Consider the following 19,544-nt stretch of genomic DNA (forward strand, 5'->3'; position numbering starts at 1 on the left):
AAACTCAGTGCACCTAATACAGCTCCAACCCTGGCTGGGCATGTCCTGTCCCTTTATGTCTGAGGTTGCATGGGAATGGTATAGTCCTGCGGAGTAAGAGAGACAGATCCTCTCCCGGGGTTGTCGGTGGTATGGCTCCATGGGCGAGTGGTAGCGCCCGCTGACTCCCCCCCCCCCCCGAGGCACCCGCTCACGGAGTTGGTACCGCCCACATGGGCGTGGCCGGGCGGTGGTTGGCTGCGAGGCGCCCCGGCGGGCGGTTTGAAGGCGGCGGGGTGGGCGCCGGCTCGCCCGTGGGAGGATGAGGGCGGGGAGCTATCGCCGTCTCCTTCAGCGTCATTCGGGGAGACCGAGGTGAGAGCCACCACGAGAGCGCGCAGCAGCCTGCGGGGTGGCCGGGAGAGCCAGAGGCTCAGGTGTGGGGTTGGGAAGCTCCTGGGGCAGTGTACGCATGCGCTAAGGGAGAGTGACGGGGAGGCCTCAGACGCACAGCCTCTTCAAGCGCCGCTCCAGCCCGGACTGACGGGACCTCGTGGCGCAACGGTAGCGCGTCTGACTCCAGATCAGAAGGCTGCGTGTTCGAATCACGTCGGGGTCAGGGTGCCCCTGCCTGCAGGGGGATTTATTTTACACCTTTAACAAAATAGAGTAGAGGAGGGGTGGGGGGCGTTTGCTCTAGTGTAGTGCGATAAGGGGAGGCGATCCCCAAACATAAACACAGGCAATGTTAGAGAGGGCTCTGCGGGTCCCCCAGTAACGATAAGTGGGAAGGGTAGGGGTATCTGTAATCAAACAGAAGGAGATGGTGCATGGCAGGGGTGCCCCTAAAAGTAAAATGGAGGAAGATGGGGAATCCCCCAAGCTAGGAATAGTGCATGGGGGTGCAATTAGAGACAGTGGGGGAACAGCATGAGGTTTCCCCCAAAGCAGAGGGAGATAATGGGAAGGATAAGGATTCTCCAAATTAAAACAAAGGGCAGTTGGGAGGCAGGGCCGCAGGGTAGAGCTCTGGGCAGGAGTCACCCCAGGGAGCATTTTTTTGTATACTTCCACTCATAGGGCTTGTCTATACTGCAGTGGCCCAACTGCAGATTTTCAGTGTAGATGCTACTTAGGCCTGTTGTGGGAGGGATTCTCCCTCTGCAGAGGTAATCCACCTCCCCAAGAGGCAGCAGCTAGGTCACGGTCAGAATTCTTCCCTCCCCCTAGCACTGTTTACATGGGGAGAGGGAATAGGTTGGTTTAACAACCCTGCTTCACACCCCTGTGTGATGTATCGGGGGTAGCCGTGTTAGTCTGTGTCTACAAAAACAACAAGGAGTCTGGTGGCACCTTAAAGACTAACAGATTTATTTGGGCATAAGCTTTCGTGGGTGAAAACCTCACTTCTTCAGATGCACAGAGTGAATGCATCTGAAGAAGTGAGGTTTTTACCCACGAAAGCTTATGCCCAAATAAATCTGTTAGTCTTTAAGGTGCCACCAGACTCCTTGTTGTTTCTGTGTGATGTAGTTAAGCCAACTCAATTTTCTAGTGTAGACCAGGCCACAGAAATGTTGGGCTGGAAGGCACCTCCTCAGGCAAGCTGCTACTTCATCCTGTTGCAGCTGGACCCCTCTTGTGTTCGCTATTGCACTCCTGCTTAGCTCCCGGGGAGGAGTGTATGTTCCTGTCCTTTGGATGCAGATGCTTAGCTGCTTGTGACTTCCCCTGTGTGAGGATGATAGAGTGAGTTTTATGCCTTCCTCTTCCTTTTAAAAACACTATGTACATGACACAGTTCTGGCATATATTCCTATGGCAGTCTTCTTTAGTCTCCGCAAAATCAACTTGAAAAGGGGGATCATTATAGATGTAAATCCTAGACAAGTACTTATGATTATTGGTTAAACACTGCGCTTGTGCAGCATTTCTTATAATTCACAGTTGTGTTAAGATGCAAACTACATAAGCAAAGTAAACTGACACTACTGGGTTAAAATTACATGGGGATGGGGGGTGAGCCTCATTTGCCTATATAAATTACACCAAAGGTTAAATTGAAACAATCAGTGTTTGATTTATTTTTCTCCTTTTTTCCCTTTAATTGAATTCTACTAGTTAGTTTCACTCTGGTTATCATGCAGAAATTTATGGCTACAGTGCTTAAGTTACAAACAATTAGAGGATGTTTACATCCCAACAAAGCTGTTTTACTAACACTTAAAAGTCAGGAGGAGGTAGGGTGGGTATAAAGTGTGTTTTTTTTTTTTTTTTTTTTTCAAAAACAACAAAAAAAAACCAAAACCCAAACCTCCACAAATCTAAATTTGGGGCCTGATAACATCAACTACCAATAAATCTAGCCAACTTAAAAAAACAAAAAACAAATCTGAGGTTGTTTTCAACTATTGCACCTACCTCTGAGTTCCTCTGCCAATGCGTACAGCTTCACAACCACGCTTTCTGATTTCTAAAATTCTGTTCTCTTTGCTGTATGAAATACCCTCATAAATATAACAGAGGAAACGGACTATAATTGGGGAAACAGAGAAAATCTCTACATAGAGTGCTGCTGTCAGATGCATAAAGCAAACATTCTCAGTGTTGAGAAGGATATTTTGCTCTCATCTTTCAGTTTATAGGATTCTTAGGTGTTTCTCGTAAGGACAGTGGGGGAAAAACACTTTCAGGCAGAGTAGGCTTTTTAAAGTTGATAGTGAGTCTCTAACTGCTTTTGACAATGTTGAAAATGTTATCCATTCTTCTCAATGTACTGAGCATAGTCTCATGTGATCATGAGATGCTGAGCAATTGCACCCACCATTTGCTTCAGTGGGAGCTGTGAGTACTCCGCATCTCTCCAGAACAGTAACCTCTGAGAAAGGTAAACAAGACAAATGCACCAGTAACTACTAGATCATTAGACAGTTCTATGACATGACACAGTTAAGCCGCTTTTTGGAAAGTCATTCAATCAGTAGTTGCCTGGAACAAACAATTGCTAACCCAATTTTTGGAACTAATTTTACCTAATAATGCCCTTTTTTAATTTAGTCATGATGACATTGCAGTGTCATGGTAGCTTGGAAAGTGACATATGCACTTGGTTACTCAAACTATTTTGGATTGGGAAGCAACAGATGGCCTTATAAAAGTGTTGTCTATTTCACAATAGAAAAAGCTTTTGAGTGCTCTTGAATTGTAACCCTTTAAACCTTCATTTCAAGAGGTTTTATTTTGTACACCTGAATTTCCTTTAACCTTGGTCTTTAGTGCTCTACTGTTCAGTTAAATGTTCAGTCTCTTTTCCTTAGATGGCTTTTGTTATGACTAGATTGTTCACCAAATCTCGCTGCAACCAAAAGTTGTTTTGAGCTTATCTGTTTCCTCAATTTCTATTTATTTAGAAAAATAATTTCTGACTAAAAAGAGCTGAAGTTGAATTTCCCGTTTAATCCAGTGTACTGTCCTCCTTGATGGTTTTTAAATTAAGAGAAAGTTGATGGACAAAACCAATAATTCCAAAAGCCTTGATTAAGAGTTCTCTGAATGAAAGATGCTATATTAAAATCATTCATATGACTACAAGATCTAGAATTAAGTCTAAACCTAGCTTTTGTGGGGCTGAATGTCATATATCCTTGCCACATTGACTCTGATAACCAAATATACGGACTTGATTTTGTGTTGCATGTTGGGGGTTGCGGAGGGTCCCTCCGCAACCCCCAACATGCAACTAAAACACAAAATCAAGTGTCACGGGGAAACTTGAGGCAGGTAAATAGCATCTCTTCAAATGGATGATCTAGTAAAGAGTTGTATGTTTATGCATAAAAATGACTGAAAAACAGCACTTTCAGTTTTCTGCTGCTAGTTAACTGTTGAGATCTTTATGGAAATAGGCTTTGGCAGATAGCCATTTGAAATGCTGTTCATTCAGTTTGGCTGACTCCTTTGTTAAAATAATGTATTTGTAGATTAAGTGAATGTGTACGCTCACCCTTTTCAGGTTGCACTTGTATTTAAATGGAATGTGGCTTCCATGGAACGGGAACTGAACACAGTTAAGATAATTGTTAGTCATGTTTTAATCCTAAATGCAAGATATATCACTGAAGGCTCCCAGCTCTTGTTTCCTTGTAACATGTTCTTTCTTTGAAACATGTGGCATTCTAAGGGAATCCTATTTTTACTTATGCCTTTAGTGAAAGGTGCATAGTATAATACAAAGCTAGATAAAGGATTTTAAATATGTACCCCAGTGCTAGCAGAATAATTTTCCTATAATGGGCAGAGGGGGGTGTTTCTTGCTTTAAACTAGCTGAAACATGCCAGGTACTTAGTAAATACTAATTTATAGCTTTGTTATTCTAGGGGCCAAGGACAGATTGTTATGAGGCCTGTCTGTGGTAGGGAATAAACATCTGAAGAAATATTGTTTAATATTAGCCACCTCCAGTGAGCTTGGTTAATACAATGGCTGAGCGAATATCAGAACTTTAAAATGGCTCGCTGTCTAACTATTTGCTGCCCTAATGTTTTAAAATGAACTGGAACACAGAACTCTAATAACGTCATTCTTAAAATACCTATCAGCCGGTGACTTCTAGGTGCATCATAGTGTGCAGGCATGTTCCCTACAGTCTGACCAGATTTTTGTCTTGTCCTAAGCATTTCAAGCAATGGCTCCCCCCCCCCCCCCAATTCTCTGGGAAGACTTCTACAGTGTAGTTGATCTCCTCTATAGGAAGTTTTCATTAACATTGTCTCATTCAGCTATACATATTTAGTGCTCTTAATCTTGCCTCATAAATAAATCACTCCAGACTCATTATTTTTGTTGCTCTTCTGAATTATCTTTTGTCTTAGTAATTAATATACAGTATCCTTTAGTCAAGGACTGTAACTAATCCCTTCTACTACTGAGGTGTCCAGAAGTGAATGCAGTATTCTAGTCATGCTCTCAACTGAGTGGGATAGACAGAGTATCTCTTTCCTTTTCCATAGCGTGATGCCTCTACGACCCCCAAAACACTAGCATTTCTGCTGCTCTGTCCGTGTACTATAGCTCCTAGAACTTTGTAGACATCACAGATGTTCTTTTGAAGTATCACTTCCATAAATATCTATCACGGATTAGCTTTCCCCATATGTATTTACTTGCCTTCTGCCATAATAGATTGGCTTTTCTTCTTCCCAGCAAAATTCCTCCTTGTAATGAACCTGCAGTGAAGTCACAATCTGGTTTGACACCAGTCTATTACCATGGAAATTAATGATGTCACAGATAAATCACTAGAGTCTTTATTCTGGGCATGAAGAGCAGGGGCATTGGGCTTTTAGAACGAGGAAGTCCTTTTTAACATCGGTAGCTGTTTTAATTACAGAGTCAGAATTTCATAAGATCATGTGAGGGGGTAAGTGAATTTGTTTGGAATATCAGAACAATCTCCAAGACTGTTTCTAACCTGGCATAAGAGGGATCTGTAATTCCCATCAGTAGAGCTGTCCCAGTGGAGAGTGACCGATCGTAATTTTGACCAGGGTAGATTCAGCCTTAGGAAATGAGACACCCTCATTTTAAATTGAAATGGGTCTTTTTGGAGATACCTTCTTTTTTTAACCCCCCCCCCCCCACACACACCAAAAAAAAGGCTGATGAATTTTGAGGCACAAATACGTCGTGAAACAGTGACATAAAATATCTAGACTTAGTTCTTGTAAAATCATGTACTTTGTAGTAAAAATGTGTAGATCATTTAGAAAATTTCTTTTTCACTACAGAGAAATTAAGGCTTGAGTTGATTTTGTATCCTGGGCTTCAGCCAAGAGATAAGAGACTTGTTAAACTATGCTTAAATATAGTTGGTTGACTGGCTCCCTGCATGGAAAAAAATGAGTGCAAGGTATCTGAGATGACCCATTAGGGTCTTTGTTCTAGAATTTTCATTAGACACTTGTAGGTACAATTAATCTAATTTTTAAAACCTCTTCGAGATCAAATATGTTCTTTAATAAAAAGATCTATGGTGGGGCCAAGTGTTAGGTGTTCAGCTCCCATTGGAAATCAGCAGTTGGATGCCTAACTCCCTTATGCTGCCTTGAAAATCCCAGTCTAAATATAGAATTCTAGAACTAGACAGAAAGTCTGCTCTTAATGTTACTGAGGCCTGATTTAAACACAAAGTTTAATCCATTTAGCTACTGGTGTGATGTTAAACTGGGGCAATTTTGTGTCAATTTAAACCTAGTTTTATGTCAGTTGAGCTTGGACCTGTACATTTTAACTAAGTGCCCACAGTGGGGTTTGTACTGGTTTAACCAAATCTGTTTTTAAACTGGTGCAACTTGTGTGTAGACAAGCTCTGGGTAAAACTCTGCTACAATCTTTGAGTATGGTTTTTTTAGATGCTTTGTTTACTATTAAAATAAAAATTCTGTTGAGGTGACAGGGTTTTGAATTAGCTAATGTTACAGGATAAAAGTCTACAAACCTGGCTAGTGAAGGTTTTTTTGTAACTAGACAGTGACAAATCACTAGCAGAGTGTCAATTTAAGGTTGGCTTTGATCATATTGTAATATGTAATTATATTGCAGTAATAGTCACTGCAATATTAACCAATCTCTGGTAAATGATGGGTAGAAGTGAGTGATCCTGGACAACGTATCGTTAAGTTCAAGTCTCAAATCATAAATAAGCAGAGTGAGAACTTGAATTGATGTCTGACTATTTTCCCGTGATGCAAAGCATTACGGTTTGGTTGAATGTTTTAAGATGTTTGGTAAACAAGTGTAGAATTTATGTATTTGGAATAACCTAATTCTAATGCATTGTCAACTAATCTTGAGATTAAAAACTGGACTGTCTGCTCCAAACTGAAAACTGTTTGAGGACTGTTTTTCTGTCTTGCAGAGCATCTCATATGCTGATGACAGTCAATAAATAATAAAGGCATATGAAAGTGCACCACAGATGTCTGTTCTATCAACAATATGTGGACTTGTCTGCCAGTGTTTCCTGTATTGCTTCTAAGACTTCATTCTGACATTTATGGGTAGATTGAAAAAATCAAGTGCTCGGATGAATACAGTGTTCTGCTTATATAAAACATCACCCTTCTATAGCACCTTCCATGTGTGAATCCCCTAGGGCTTTGTAAACATTCATGAATTAAACCTCACAACATCCCTGTGAGGCATTAGACCGATGGGGAGATGGACACAGAAGCCAAGCAAATAGAATGAAACCACTTTAATTAGATCTTCTCTAGTTGTTCTGTCAAGGTAGAGTGGGTCCCAGACACAATCTGAAAAGTTGCATAGACTGGCTGGCTCCTAAGCCTTTTCTTCCCACTAAAGGGAAGGAGAAGCGAGTGAAAGAGGCGTGGCTTTAGGCAATGCTTTTGCCCCTTTAAAATAGCTGGATCTCTACAGACTCTCTTCCAATCAGAAAGGCACCTGTTATAATCCAAACCAGGGCACAAGAGACCAAGGCGTGGAAGAGCAGCTGTTGCATGCAGTCATGCACAGTATTTTTGTGCTAGAAATGATTCATTTAGTCTGTGTAATATATATGGAAATGTGCTGTGGGAATGTCAGTCTGGTACTTGAAAATAACCTATCTTATTAATATAACCCAGACAAAGCATAGCTTTGACTTGCAGATCTTATAGTCTTTCCCTTCGGTCATATAGGCATGGGCAATCTGCCTCTTAGCTCTAGAAGCTTTACTGAAGACTATTAAATCTACATACATAAATACATACAACTTGAATAGAGTGGCAGGCCTGAAAGGGACACTTCTCCATCACTACAAACATAAACTGAATAATGATACAATATTTTTAGGTTGCTGCAGAGACAGCCAGCAAAAGGAAAGCAAGTTAACAAAACCATATTTCTAGAGCATTCATGACAGACAAAGCAGTGAAGAAGGCAGGATCGGGAGGTTGGGGGAGAGGGAAGGAGGAGAAATGGTTCCCAAACTCTTGATACTGCAAACATCTGAACTATAAAGGGATACTCAAAGTACTTTTCTAAACATGTTGCATATAGGCCTAGGGATTTAGTAATTATTGGTCTCTCTCTCTATACACGCACGCACAAAAGGTCTCTTTACTTCATTTCCGGAAGCCTCCTCTGAAATTTGAGCATACCATCTCTTGTTCCACTTAGCTGTAATTGTCAATTAAATATAATTTGTTACCTATCATTTGCCACCTAACTTTGTATGAAAGCTCTAAATCTGTAGATACTGAAATCTGTGATGGAATAGTGAGGCACTTGGAAACATTCCAACAGTGGCAGGAAACCCGAATATAACTATTCCAGTTTATTAATCACTTCTATATATTTAGATAAAACAGGATTTGCAGAGCAACAGGATAAATGCTTAAAGATGCCTTTGTACTGTACTTAGCTTTCATGGTGAATTCTTGTATCTTATTCCAAAGATTCTGCTGTTGGAAAAGATGGCCCAGGTTACTGTTGGTGTGTTGTTAGAAAAGCAAGAACAAGAAAACCGAGATCAAGACACAACAGATGAAATCAGCATTAAACTACTGAGTGACAATGAATTGCAGGAAAAACTTCTCATGTACGGTGCCGAGCCTGGACCAATACTACGTATGCTTCAAATTAATTATGGTTCTGATTGGGAACAGATGGGGAAGTAGAATCTAATCTAAAGTGTCTTTAAAGTGAGAAATTGGGTCTCAACCCAACTCAAAAACATAAGACAAAAAAACGAAGGCCTGAGTTTTCAAAAGAGCTCAGCTCCCGTTTAAGCACCTAAATGATGTGCTCAGCACTTGTTCTCAACTGGAGTTGCTGGGTCCTGAGCTCATTGTAAAATCCCTGAAATTTAGGACCAGATTTTCAAACAATAAAACTATTTGCACAGCAAACCAATTGTTATTAATCCCCTTGTATTCTGAACTGCTTATTTTAGCTTCTACAAGGACTCTTTATGAGAATAAACTACTGCAGTTGGTGAATCCACGTCCACAAGGATTATGTGGCAAGCCAAAGGAAAGTGGAGGTCTTGATCGGAGCTCAGAGAGTGAGGAAGAAAAAGGTATAGTAGTAAACTTTTTGGATGCAGAAATTAAGTGTCAGTTTATCAATCTTAATACTTTGTATGTTTGAGAACATTTAGTATTACCATGTGAGATTTTTCTGTGTTGCCTAGGAACCTATTTTCCATTAATTTCAATGGGAGTTAGGCCTATCTGCATCTTTGAGCACTTCAAAAATCTGGCCTTAAGTGATTTAGGAGCACAAATCCCATTGAGACTCATGCTCCTAAGGCCTGGTTTACACTAGAAAATTAGGTAATCATAATTACATCACTCTGGGATATGAAAAATCCATACCCCTGACCGGTGCAGTAAATCCGACCTAAATCCCTGGGTAGATAGTTAATCCACCTGTCTGAAATTATTTTAAATGTTACTGATAAACAAAAGTATCTCAATGGTGACTTTTTAGGAAGGAAAGTAATCTTGCTGCAATAGTTCTGTGAGTCTTTGCAGCCAAACTCCAGAGCAATTTCTTAGGTCAAATCCCTTTTGTCCCTTCCATATTGTGCTCCTCATAGAATCATGGGGTGAAATCTTGGTCCGATTGAAGTCAGTGGGGGATTTGTCATTGACTTTAGTGGGGCCTGGATTTCACCTATTCTTACTTTCGTGTGGCTTAATGGGTTTGTGGTCTAAAACTGTTTTATCACCTCTTGCTGTCTTCCACTCCACCAATCCCCATCTTGCAATTCATTATCAAGTGCGCCTCCTCCATACTGTTTGGTATGATTTTATTTTTTAAACCAAAACTATAATGGCACTTGGTTTATTCAGTGTCAGTAGAGTTGTAGGCTGACTCTGCTCTGAGATGGAAAACTAAAAATGCTATAAAACACGGATTCAGCAGCAAATGTCCCTGGGTGTTGTAAAGAAAAAAAAAATTCAGATCTGGGCCATGTAACCCAAATAAACCACGCACATTGCAGGACTTGCATGTATTACACAAATAGAAAATAAGTTGCCTTGGCTTTTGGATGGCATCTTCAATCTCCTCTCATGCTGAAAACACTGGGACTGGTCAGTTTGAAGAGGAGAGAAATAAGGAGACACAGTCAAGGCGTACAGAACAAGAGTTTTGAGAAGGTAAATTAGGGACATAGAATTATTTGTATTGGTGAGAGGCCCAAGAACCCTAGTCATGGACCGGAACCCCATTGTGCTAGGCTCTGGACAAACACAGAACAAATGAATGCAACTGAATGGTTATCAATATTCAGTTCATTAAAGGAAACACTTGTTTACATGATGCACAGCTAACCTTTGTAACTCAGTGTCACAAGATATTGAGTCTGAGGGCAAGTCTGTGCTGCAAAATTAAGTTGACCTAAGTTACATTGACATGCAGCCACTGCAGTAATTGAATCTGTTTTACACGTCCATTCTATGCTCCTTGTGTCAGTGGTGCGCATCCTTACCAGGAGTACTTGCACCGATTTAACTGCCAGTATGGGGCATTGTGGGACAGTTGCTGAAAGGCAGCAACTGTCAATGTAAGCAACACAGTGTCTACACTGACACTGCGTCAACCTGACTATTGACCTAAGCACTACATCTCTCGTGGAGGTGGAGTTAAGTAGGTGTAGTGGGTGAGTTAAGTCGGTGGGAACTAAATTTTACTGTTGATGCTTTTAGAGTTAAGGCGACGTAAGCTGCCTTACATTGACCTAACTCTGTAGCATAGACCAGGCCTGAGATCTTAGCTAGATTTTTATAAAAAGGGACTATTATTATTACACTAATACCTCTTTACAGTACTCTGAGGGGCAAATCCGCAGTTGGTGTAAACAATCATAATGCTTATTGAGGATTTGCTTCTGACATTGTAAAGGGCCTAAATTGGCCCCTAACTTGGTATAACTTAGAGTCAGGTCCTATATGGAAAATGAGAACATCCACTGTTAAATGAGACGTTTAGAAGTCTGAAGAGATGTAAACCGGCATGTTTCAGGGCATAAGCCAATCTGTGTGGGAATTAGGAAGCAATTTATTCTATAGGCAGGTTGTTCTGTGACTGCCTGCCACAGGGTTCCCTGAAACATCTGGCACTGACCGCTGTCTGACATGCTATTGAACCTGATGGCCCTGTGGTCTGATCTGGCATGCTAACTCCTTTGTGAATATCAAGGAAATTGGAAATCTCTTCAGAGGAAAAAACGAATGTAGGGTTTTCTCTCGGCAGAAGTGTAACGTTCAGTAGCTCAATCCTGAAGATCTTTTTGGGGAGCTGCATAGAACTGAAAACCAAGCTTTGCTTTTTTTTTTTTTTTTTTAATCGTTCATAAGCCTTCTTTTAAATTCCCATCAAGGAGATAGCCAAGCCTCTCATTTATTTTACAGGCTGTAAGGAATTGCTAACTTTTTAAAGCAACTAGTTTGGTGGGGCAATTTCTGTTGCTTTTGAAAAAAAGGAGTTCCAAAATCCTGAGCGGATTAGAAGTGTTTTGAAAAATACTAAACCAACAGCTGCACGTCGGACTAATCTGACAGCATAGCAGCTGTCCTAACAAAAACATAGCTAGCTCAAACAAGCCTTCTTTTTCTATTGAGTGAAAATAATTTAAAGGAAAAAACACTTTCCTGGTTCTGTTGCATCATGCTATGGAATGGATAAGGAATTTTTTACTCGTTAGTTTTCCGGACGTGATTGCCAATATATGAATACTGTTCTGACACCTCTCCTACCCCTTTACCCCTGAAGACTTTAATCTAATCCTCTGTTAGGTAGACCGCTGGCATTTGGGCACATTGCCTCTTTGCAACTTCTCATCTATGTATTTGTATGTTGCCCATCACCATTGCATCTAGGTGAAAGCACAGGATAATAATTAAGCAAAGCAGTTTCTAAAGATGGCCATCCTATAGCTCTTGTTTTGAAGTGTTGACTCAGGCAACAAGGCATAGATACTCCAGCATAATTTACTCTTTTAAGGGCCTCACTTATTAGTTTTTCCGCTCCTTATTCAGAGACCAGTACTGAAGTAGTCCTTGAAACAAAAGACTTCAAAGTGACAGCAGCTTGTGCCACTGGCTACAGTAAAGTAAGTAACCTACTAATGCATGAATATTTTATGTAGCTGCTGCTACATGCAGGAAATTTCAAGTTAATAGAACCTGATGTTCTTTGTATTAAGCTCTTGACAAATGCAGCAATTACCTTCAATCAGTTAATTATAGTATGCTTCTATGGCACAACTTCTACCGTACAGCCCAAGGAAATCTACTGTGAAACAGTCAGCTCGGGTGTTTAAGAATATGCCAAGTTGATTTCCTGATATACAAAGTGCACAAGTAATTATAAATGCCGACTTAAAATTAGCTATTAAATATTGATTCAATTACCAGTGTTTCAGCATGTTAAATAACATTTAAGCTTAGATTTTAAAGGGATACAAAGTAAGGTGACCATTGTAAGTGGTGTGAAAACCAGTTCCTATAAATCTTAAGACCAGACTCATCCCATTTATCTAAAGTTTTTATAGGGAAATGCTATTATCCCCATCTTACATTATAGATGGGGAACTGAGGCACAGAGAAGAAACTAAGTGACTTGCCCAAGGCTGCACAGGGAGTTTGTGGCAAGGCATGTAATTTAACTGGAGTCTCCGGAGTCCCAGCTACTGCTCTAACCATTGGACAAGCCTTCCTCAAGTTTCTTCATATTTTACAGAAAAAAAAATTCCGAATTACAACAATTGGCTTCAGATGTTGCCCTGCAGCATTTGAAGAAAGCTTAAGTGATAAATACCATACTAAGATGTGGTGGCTCCATCTATGTAAAATAAACAGTTCAATATTGTGCCATTCGAAAAATATGGACCTTTAATTAAGATCACTGTCAGTAAAAGTATTGTGGATTTCTTTTTCTTACAGGCTCCACACACTGAATTTTCAGAACGCCACAAGAAACTCCTAGCACCTGATGCAGATTACAGTCTTGCCAAGATCGTGGCAGAGGAAAGTACCTACCCTCCCAATATTTTAATTTATGGTTACGTTGGTGCTCCTAACAATTCACAAATTTTATGCATGAACTTGCATGAGAAAAAGCTTCTTATTAGGCATGCTGTAGTGCAGCTGAGCGTTCCTTCATTGCTTCTTACTTCACCTACCGCTAACTTTTCAGCAATGGTTATTGGTGATCGGGGTTGACCTATAACATCGGCTTTGGCCTATTTGCATCTTGTTCATATAGAAAAGCCTCATCGTTCAAATTACATACTAGAAATAGTCACGAGAATAATTCCCTTGTGAAATTACTGGCCCATGTCAATGAAGGTGTTCCATTAACTGTCAAATGGGCCATATTATAGACATCTACATTGGGCCTTTAAAAAATAAGTAGCAATCGAATATCTGCTTGCCTTAACAACAGTTTCTGCTCTATCTTGAGGGCTACTTTACATGTCTGATGTGTGAAGCACAGATGATTCCAGGTTCCTGGTTACATTATTTTTTGTTTTGTTTGTTTGTTTAAATCAGCGACGCACAACAAATGAAGGTGTAGACTTATTGTCACAGATGGAAAAATCACTAGTAGTCATTTTTTGGATAAGCGCAGGTTGTTAACTGCAAGAGAATAGTCTCTTGTGCACCGTATTCTTGACCTTGATACAGCAGCTTTGACCAGGAGAGTATTCAATTATGCATAGATTGTTTACCCTTCCAATTAATGAATGCCTGTCTTGGATATTAACAGCTAGAGCAAATATTGCCAGAGGATAAGTTGCCAGCACATCGGCCACAAGGACAGAAGAGGTCAGGTGACAGCAGTCCCCAGGCTACTCGTAGGACAAAGGTACTCTGGCATCAATTAACTTATAATAAACTGGCTTTTTTCCAGAAAATCTTCCAAAAGTGCTATCCACAAAACTGTGTCCCAGAGCAAATAGTAAAGCAAAATGGTGCACATGATGGATCGCTGAATAACATTTAGCTACCTAATGCACTATCCATTCACTTCAAAACTCCTTTCCTTGGTCTTGCATTTGATCCCTAATACAAATCTTCCCTTACCCTAATTTAAGACAAAGTAGCACTACCTCAAAGGTGGACTCTTAAAACAAGCAAAATGCACACACAATTGCATGCCTCCTTTTAAAGAATAGAAAATAATCGCAGAATGATGCTTCTTTGCATTTATAAATCAGCAAGAGATGATCTTGAAACTGTATGATGTATACTTAACAACTTTATGCAAGATTTCAGTGCAGGAAAGTTGAATTTGTTTTAGGCCCCGGTCCTGTAAAGTCTTATAACAGAGCACGAAGTTAAGCACACGCCTACATCTTTGCCAGTTTGGGGCACTAGATTGTGATGGCTTTAAAGGGAGGATAGCCAGAAGCTGGGACTGGACAATCAGATGGATTACTTGATAATTGTTCTGTTCTCTTCATTGTGTCTGAAGCATCTGCACTGGCCACTGTCAAAGACAAGTATCGGGGTAGCCGTGTTAGTCTGTATCTACAAAAACAACAAGGAGTCTGGTGGCACCTTAAAGACTAACAGATTTATTTGGGCATAAGCTTTCGTGAGTTAAAACCTCACTTCAAAGACAAGATACTGGGCTAGATGGACCCTTGCTCTGCCCCAGTGTGGCTGTCCTTATGTTTGTACAGCAACCAGCACAGTGGGTCTCAGCTCCTGATGAAGGCCTTTGGATGCTATGATAACATAAATGTTGATATATCACTGTTTATCTTTTTCATTCTGAGGGCTTTAGACCAGACCTATTGTGTGCTTCAGCCCATAAACCTAGCTTATCCATAAAAACAATTGTTGACTCACAGTTGAACACTTTTTGTTGGTATCAGTGAATAAGTCAGCCTTCCAACAACCTAAACAGGGTCCATTTGGAGTAGTGCCATTGCAATCTTTTGAACAGATTCAGTCTTGAATTTCATATTTGCCCTAAATGCCCTAAGTGTTACAGCTCAAAAAAGCTTAAAATCCATCATTTCCCCCTCCCCCATTATTCCATTTCTTTCTTACCTGAACCACTTTTTTTTTTTAATTGCAGTGGGTGGTTTTTATTGAACTTGTTTATATGGGCCATTGAATTCGTGGATTTAGATCATATGTCCAGATACAAAGTACTTCTTATTGTGGAATGTTGATTTATTTACTTAAAGTAAGCTGTAATCACTTGCTTCTTTGGCAGGGTAAGATCATGCTGGACAAGAGCACAATGACTTATCGAACACCAGCTAATACTCCACAGGCCTCAATATTTGTTAAACAGAGTAGACTGCAGGCAACTAATCTATTTTTTTTTTTAAACTTAATTTCCTGGGTGGCTGTAAATCCTTCACAAGGTGTCTTTTCTGGTCACAATAGAGGAAATATCCACTTTAAACAAAGTTATTTGAAGGCTGCTTCCACTCACTGAATTGCTTCTTATTAGAAAACAAAGAATTTGGTTATTATGTTTCTGGCACAACTCTCCTTCCGGCTTTTGTGATCACAGCTAATGTTCCAGGCTAGCACTGGGCACATAATTGCCCTTTCCCATTCATCTTGTTTTTGGTCATTGTAAATCCACCAAGATGAATCCTCACTTCAAAAAAGTTAACGATGATATTCTTACTCTCTTAATTATCCACAACTTGTTCAGGGTCTTCAGCAGTTGGGAGTAAAGGATCCTGCATACAGTCTATTTACTAAATCTCCCACTATAAACTTTCTTCTCTTGTTAGGCAGCTGACACAACGGGTTGCTCAGTTGGCAAAGATGATGGTCAAGGTGAAACATGGTTTCCTGATCCCCGGTCTCCCATAGGAATAAGGTAATGCTCTTCAGCCATTCACAAAGAGTGACTTGATACAACTGCACTACTTATCAATAGCCTCTCTGCCTTCCTATTCCCTTGGCAGTTGAAAAGCTGAGACTCCTCCAGGGTCTTCCATGGATGGTAAGGTCTCTGGTCAGAAAAATGTTGGTAGGCAGCACTGAGGTGAGGTAGGAAAGAACTACAGAAAGCTCATGACATACACAGCCGCTTCTTAGAATGTATATTCTCTTCAGCTGTCAAGTCTTTCCATAATGTGTTGGGGAGGAGAGGGGGGGCATTAGCCAGGGGAATGCAGAAGTTGCAAGTTACTATATTTAAGTTCTTGGATGACCCAGCCAATGGGCCTTGAACTGGGGGGAACCTCTTTTACCTGAGAAGAGTCTAATCTCCATGGCGCAGTGGATCTTTTTCTGAGTGCCATTAAGAGTACCATTTATCGGCCCTTGTGATGTGGCCGCTCTTTACCTAGGAATTAGACACAGACCTGCTAACTCATTTCACATAAGCTACCAAGCAGCTTAAAGATGGTGATGATGTTTAGTCCCCTGGGGCTGACTTGAGCCATTGATGTAGAGGTGAGAAAGGAAGGATTACTGGTTAAATCACTGGACTGGGACTTGGGAGATCTGGGTTTTGTTCTGAGCTTTGCCACAGACCTTGAACAAGTCAGTTAATCTCTGCTTTATCCATAAAACAGGGAGGAGGATAACCCTTGTCTGTTTAGACTGTAAGCTCTTCAGGGACAGAGTTTCTCTCATGTGTATGTACAGTGCCTAGTACAATGGGGTTCCAATCTTGCTTGGAAATACTAGGTGCTACATAAAATACAATAATTAGTAGTACAGAGACTCCATATTGAACCACTGGGCCATTCACTAGCATCCACTCTCCCCTGTTCTGAGTTTCATAGGAGAGAAAACCGTGACCCCAAATGGACTAGAATAAGAGATGTGCACTGTTCTAATGCCCAAAAAAAGCTGGTGTCTCTTGTCCTTTTTGCAGCAGCCAATATCTGCTTGAAGAGACATGAGCTTTGATAAAAGGCTGTGTTCCTGGAGTGCTTTGAAGTGGCAACTAGAGGTACTGCCAATCAGTGTCACAATAAAAATGAACAGCTTAATTTTTTTAATCTGGGGGGCGGCATACAGATTCTAAACATCGGTCGTCTTTGTTTAAAAAATTCACTACTCAGTCACTGAAACTAGTGTAGAGGCTTTTAGCTGTTTCTCTCTGTTAGGTATGAGCTTCCTTTGCAGCTCTGCAAAAAAGCTACTTTCTAATTCTTTAGAGCTTCTCCTAGACAAGAACTTGTCTCCTCCTGCTGCCTTAGAAGGCCTTGCGGAGGAGCACTTATCTTGCAGTGCAGCTCATTAAACAAAAGGAGTCCTGACCTGTGGATTTTGCTTCTGTTGGCTACCAACCAGAATGCAGTGTTTCCCAATACCACTTTACCGTCCCTGTTAACACAACAAATAGTGACCATATGGCAAAAGCCCATCTGGGAATGTATTCCTTCCAGTTCTATATTAAGGAAGGGCATGCTGGTCCATGCTGTGTTAAAATGAACTTCCTGGCTGCAATGGGTGCCCAGCCTGAGTTTAAAGCAATCCTTGGCTGTCCCCATATACGCAGTTCACAAAAACTACCTATTATGTTTAATCTCAAAGGATCTTGTTTGATCATATGGAGGTTTGCGTCAGCTTTGGCTATATTTTAGTTGGTCTTGATCACAAGAAGCCTGATCCCTGGTGCTATATTTCTCTGAGCCTGTGTGCTTAAGTTTGAAAGGTAACGGTGGATGTCTTAAACTTTAAAAGTTGTCTTAAACTTTACCATCCTTTTCACAGTCCTGCTAGGAGAAGATCAGTGAGAGAGAGTGACCCATCAACACAGAATATTGTGGAGAAATCCAAGGTGGAAAAGGAGAATCTTGAGGCAGCAGCATTAGAGCGGGAGGAGGCCCGTCGAGGAATCATACCGATGCCCATAAGGATTGCTATACTCGCTATCTTTGTTTTCATACTCTTTGTGTATGTAACTATGGAGACCAACCCAGACAATCCATTCACAAACTTCATCACAGGAAGAGGATAGTAGTGCTGTCCTGACACCCAGCTAGGGAGCATTTAGGAGTGACTACAAAACAAAGCAAACACCTTTTTTGCTCCCTACTTACATGTGAACAAGCTCTTGAGATCGTGAATTAAAAGGCCAACAGAGGAAAAAAATTAGTCACTGAGTTTTCTTTGTCAAATATTCATTATATAGAGAGGCTCATAAGTCTTGGAGACCCAACTTGCTTCACAATTTATCACCTCACCTTGAGCGGGGGAGAAACAGACATGTATCTCATGATCAGATTCATCAGTTCATCCACTCGGAAGGGGGTTGCATTTTTCTAAACTACCAGTGGATCATTGTCTTTCCACAAAATGAATGCTCTTTTATTGAACTGTTGCTCCCTTGTATTGGAGAAGCACTAGCTCGAGACCTAGAAAACAAATTGCACACCTCTGACAAGCCATGTAACAGCCATCATGGTACCACAGACAATGAGGAGCAAGTCTCAGGTTCCCCCTGGAGTGCCTGCTTGTTTCTTAACTATGACAGGAAATTTGCTTTCTTCTGCACTCCTCCGATTCTGGATAGTATCAAAAGTGGATACTGTGGTTGTCAGCACATTTCTGAGGCAATGTATTTCCTCCTGTTTTAAAGTTGAACTGTCTTTTGTTTTTTTAAATACAGATAAGATCCTAAATCACTCAAGTTACGATGCTGTAAAAATTAAGATGCTTTAAAACAGTAAATGAAAATAATTTCTTTTTACCTGCCAGGACCAAGTTGAGAGCATTTAATGTCCGCAGCTCTTGTAGGAAAAACACAGAACTCTGAACTTCGGGCTTGACCCTAACACATCACCAAAGCCTTATGAAATGTGGTTAATTTTAAGTCTACTCATGTAGTCAATTAATGGCATAAGATATTGAATGGTCTCTTCTAATTCTTAAAGGCATTTCATTTAGCCTAAGATATCAGCAAATCACTTTACGACTGTGTCTGATACCCTCACCTAAAATCTTGGATAAAGTTTCAATGTGAGGTAATGGATTATCTCTTTCCTAAACGGATAACTAGTAACAAGGAGAAAGGGCTTGACTCCTACAATTGTTGTGTATAATTCCACTGCCTCAGAAAATTCTGCCACTGTATTCTGAGTTGCATGTTCTAAAATGCTAGCTGCTTTGAAAAAAGCCATCTTTCAATATAGTAAATGCAAGGAAAGCTGGAAGGTGCTATTTTTGCATGGTTTTGTATTTACATGGAAACACTTAACTGTTTCAGATTGTTGTGTAAGTACCAAGTTATTTTAAGTGCAATTGCTACAATGTTAAATAAAGAGCCTTGTGATATGAAGTCAGTTTCCCTCCTCAAATCCCCACCTTGTGATTTCAGCCTTTGACAGCAGGGGCACATAAGCAGCGATCTAGCTGTCACTCAGTTCCCGTCTCTAAATCTTGTGTTGTATTTTCCAGCTGAAATTGGTTGCTTAGGTCTGGTTATTTAGGATGGAGAATGGGAGATGTCGTTTGTACACCCTATTCTATAAGGGTTTTAAATCTTCCTCTGAAGCAGCTAGTATTCTGCTTTTTGGCATATCTGCCTCAATGGACCACTGTTCTGAGCTAGTATGGCA

At 40.6% G+C, this 19,544-nt stretch overlaps 1 protein-coding gene and 1 non-coding gene across 2 annotated transcripts; both read left to right on the plus strand.

Moving 5' to 3' along the window:
• The first annotated feature begins 143 nt into the window (after positions 1 to 143).
• Positions 144 to 19,264, plus strand: LEMD1 (LEM domain containing 1). The gene is made up of 7 exons (XM_065591518.1): positions 144 to 354; positions 8,437 to 8,608; positions 8,934 to 9,059; positions 12,028 to 12,101; positions 12,934 to 13,858; positions 15,756 to 15,844; positions 17,698 to 19,264. The coding sequence occupies exons 2-5, from the start codon at positions 8,455 to 8,457 to the stop codon at positions 13,210 to 13,212; spliced, it is 633 nt and encodes a 210-aa protein (XP_065447590.1). The 5' UTR covers positions 144 to 354; positions 8,437 to 8,454; the 3' UTR covers positions 13,213 to 13,858; positions 15,756 to 15,844; positions 17,698 to 19,264.
• On the plus strand, positions 527 to 598 carry TRNAW-CCA (transfer RNA tryptophan (anticodon CCA)). The gene has a single exon. It is a non-coding gene; the product is annotated as a tRNA-Trp (tRNA).
• Positions 19,265 to 19,544: the final 280 nt, after the last annotated feature.

The sequence above is a fragment of the Chrysemys picta genome, chromosome 4 (assembly GCF_011386835.1).
Source record: "Chrysemys picta bellii isolate R12L10 chromosome 4, ASM1138683v2, whole genome shotgun sequence".
Taxonomy (NCBI): domain Eukaryota; kingdom Metazoa; phylum Chordata; order Testudines; family Emydidae; genus Chrysemys; species Chrysemys picta.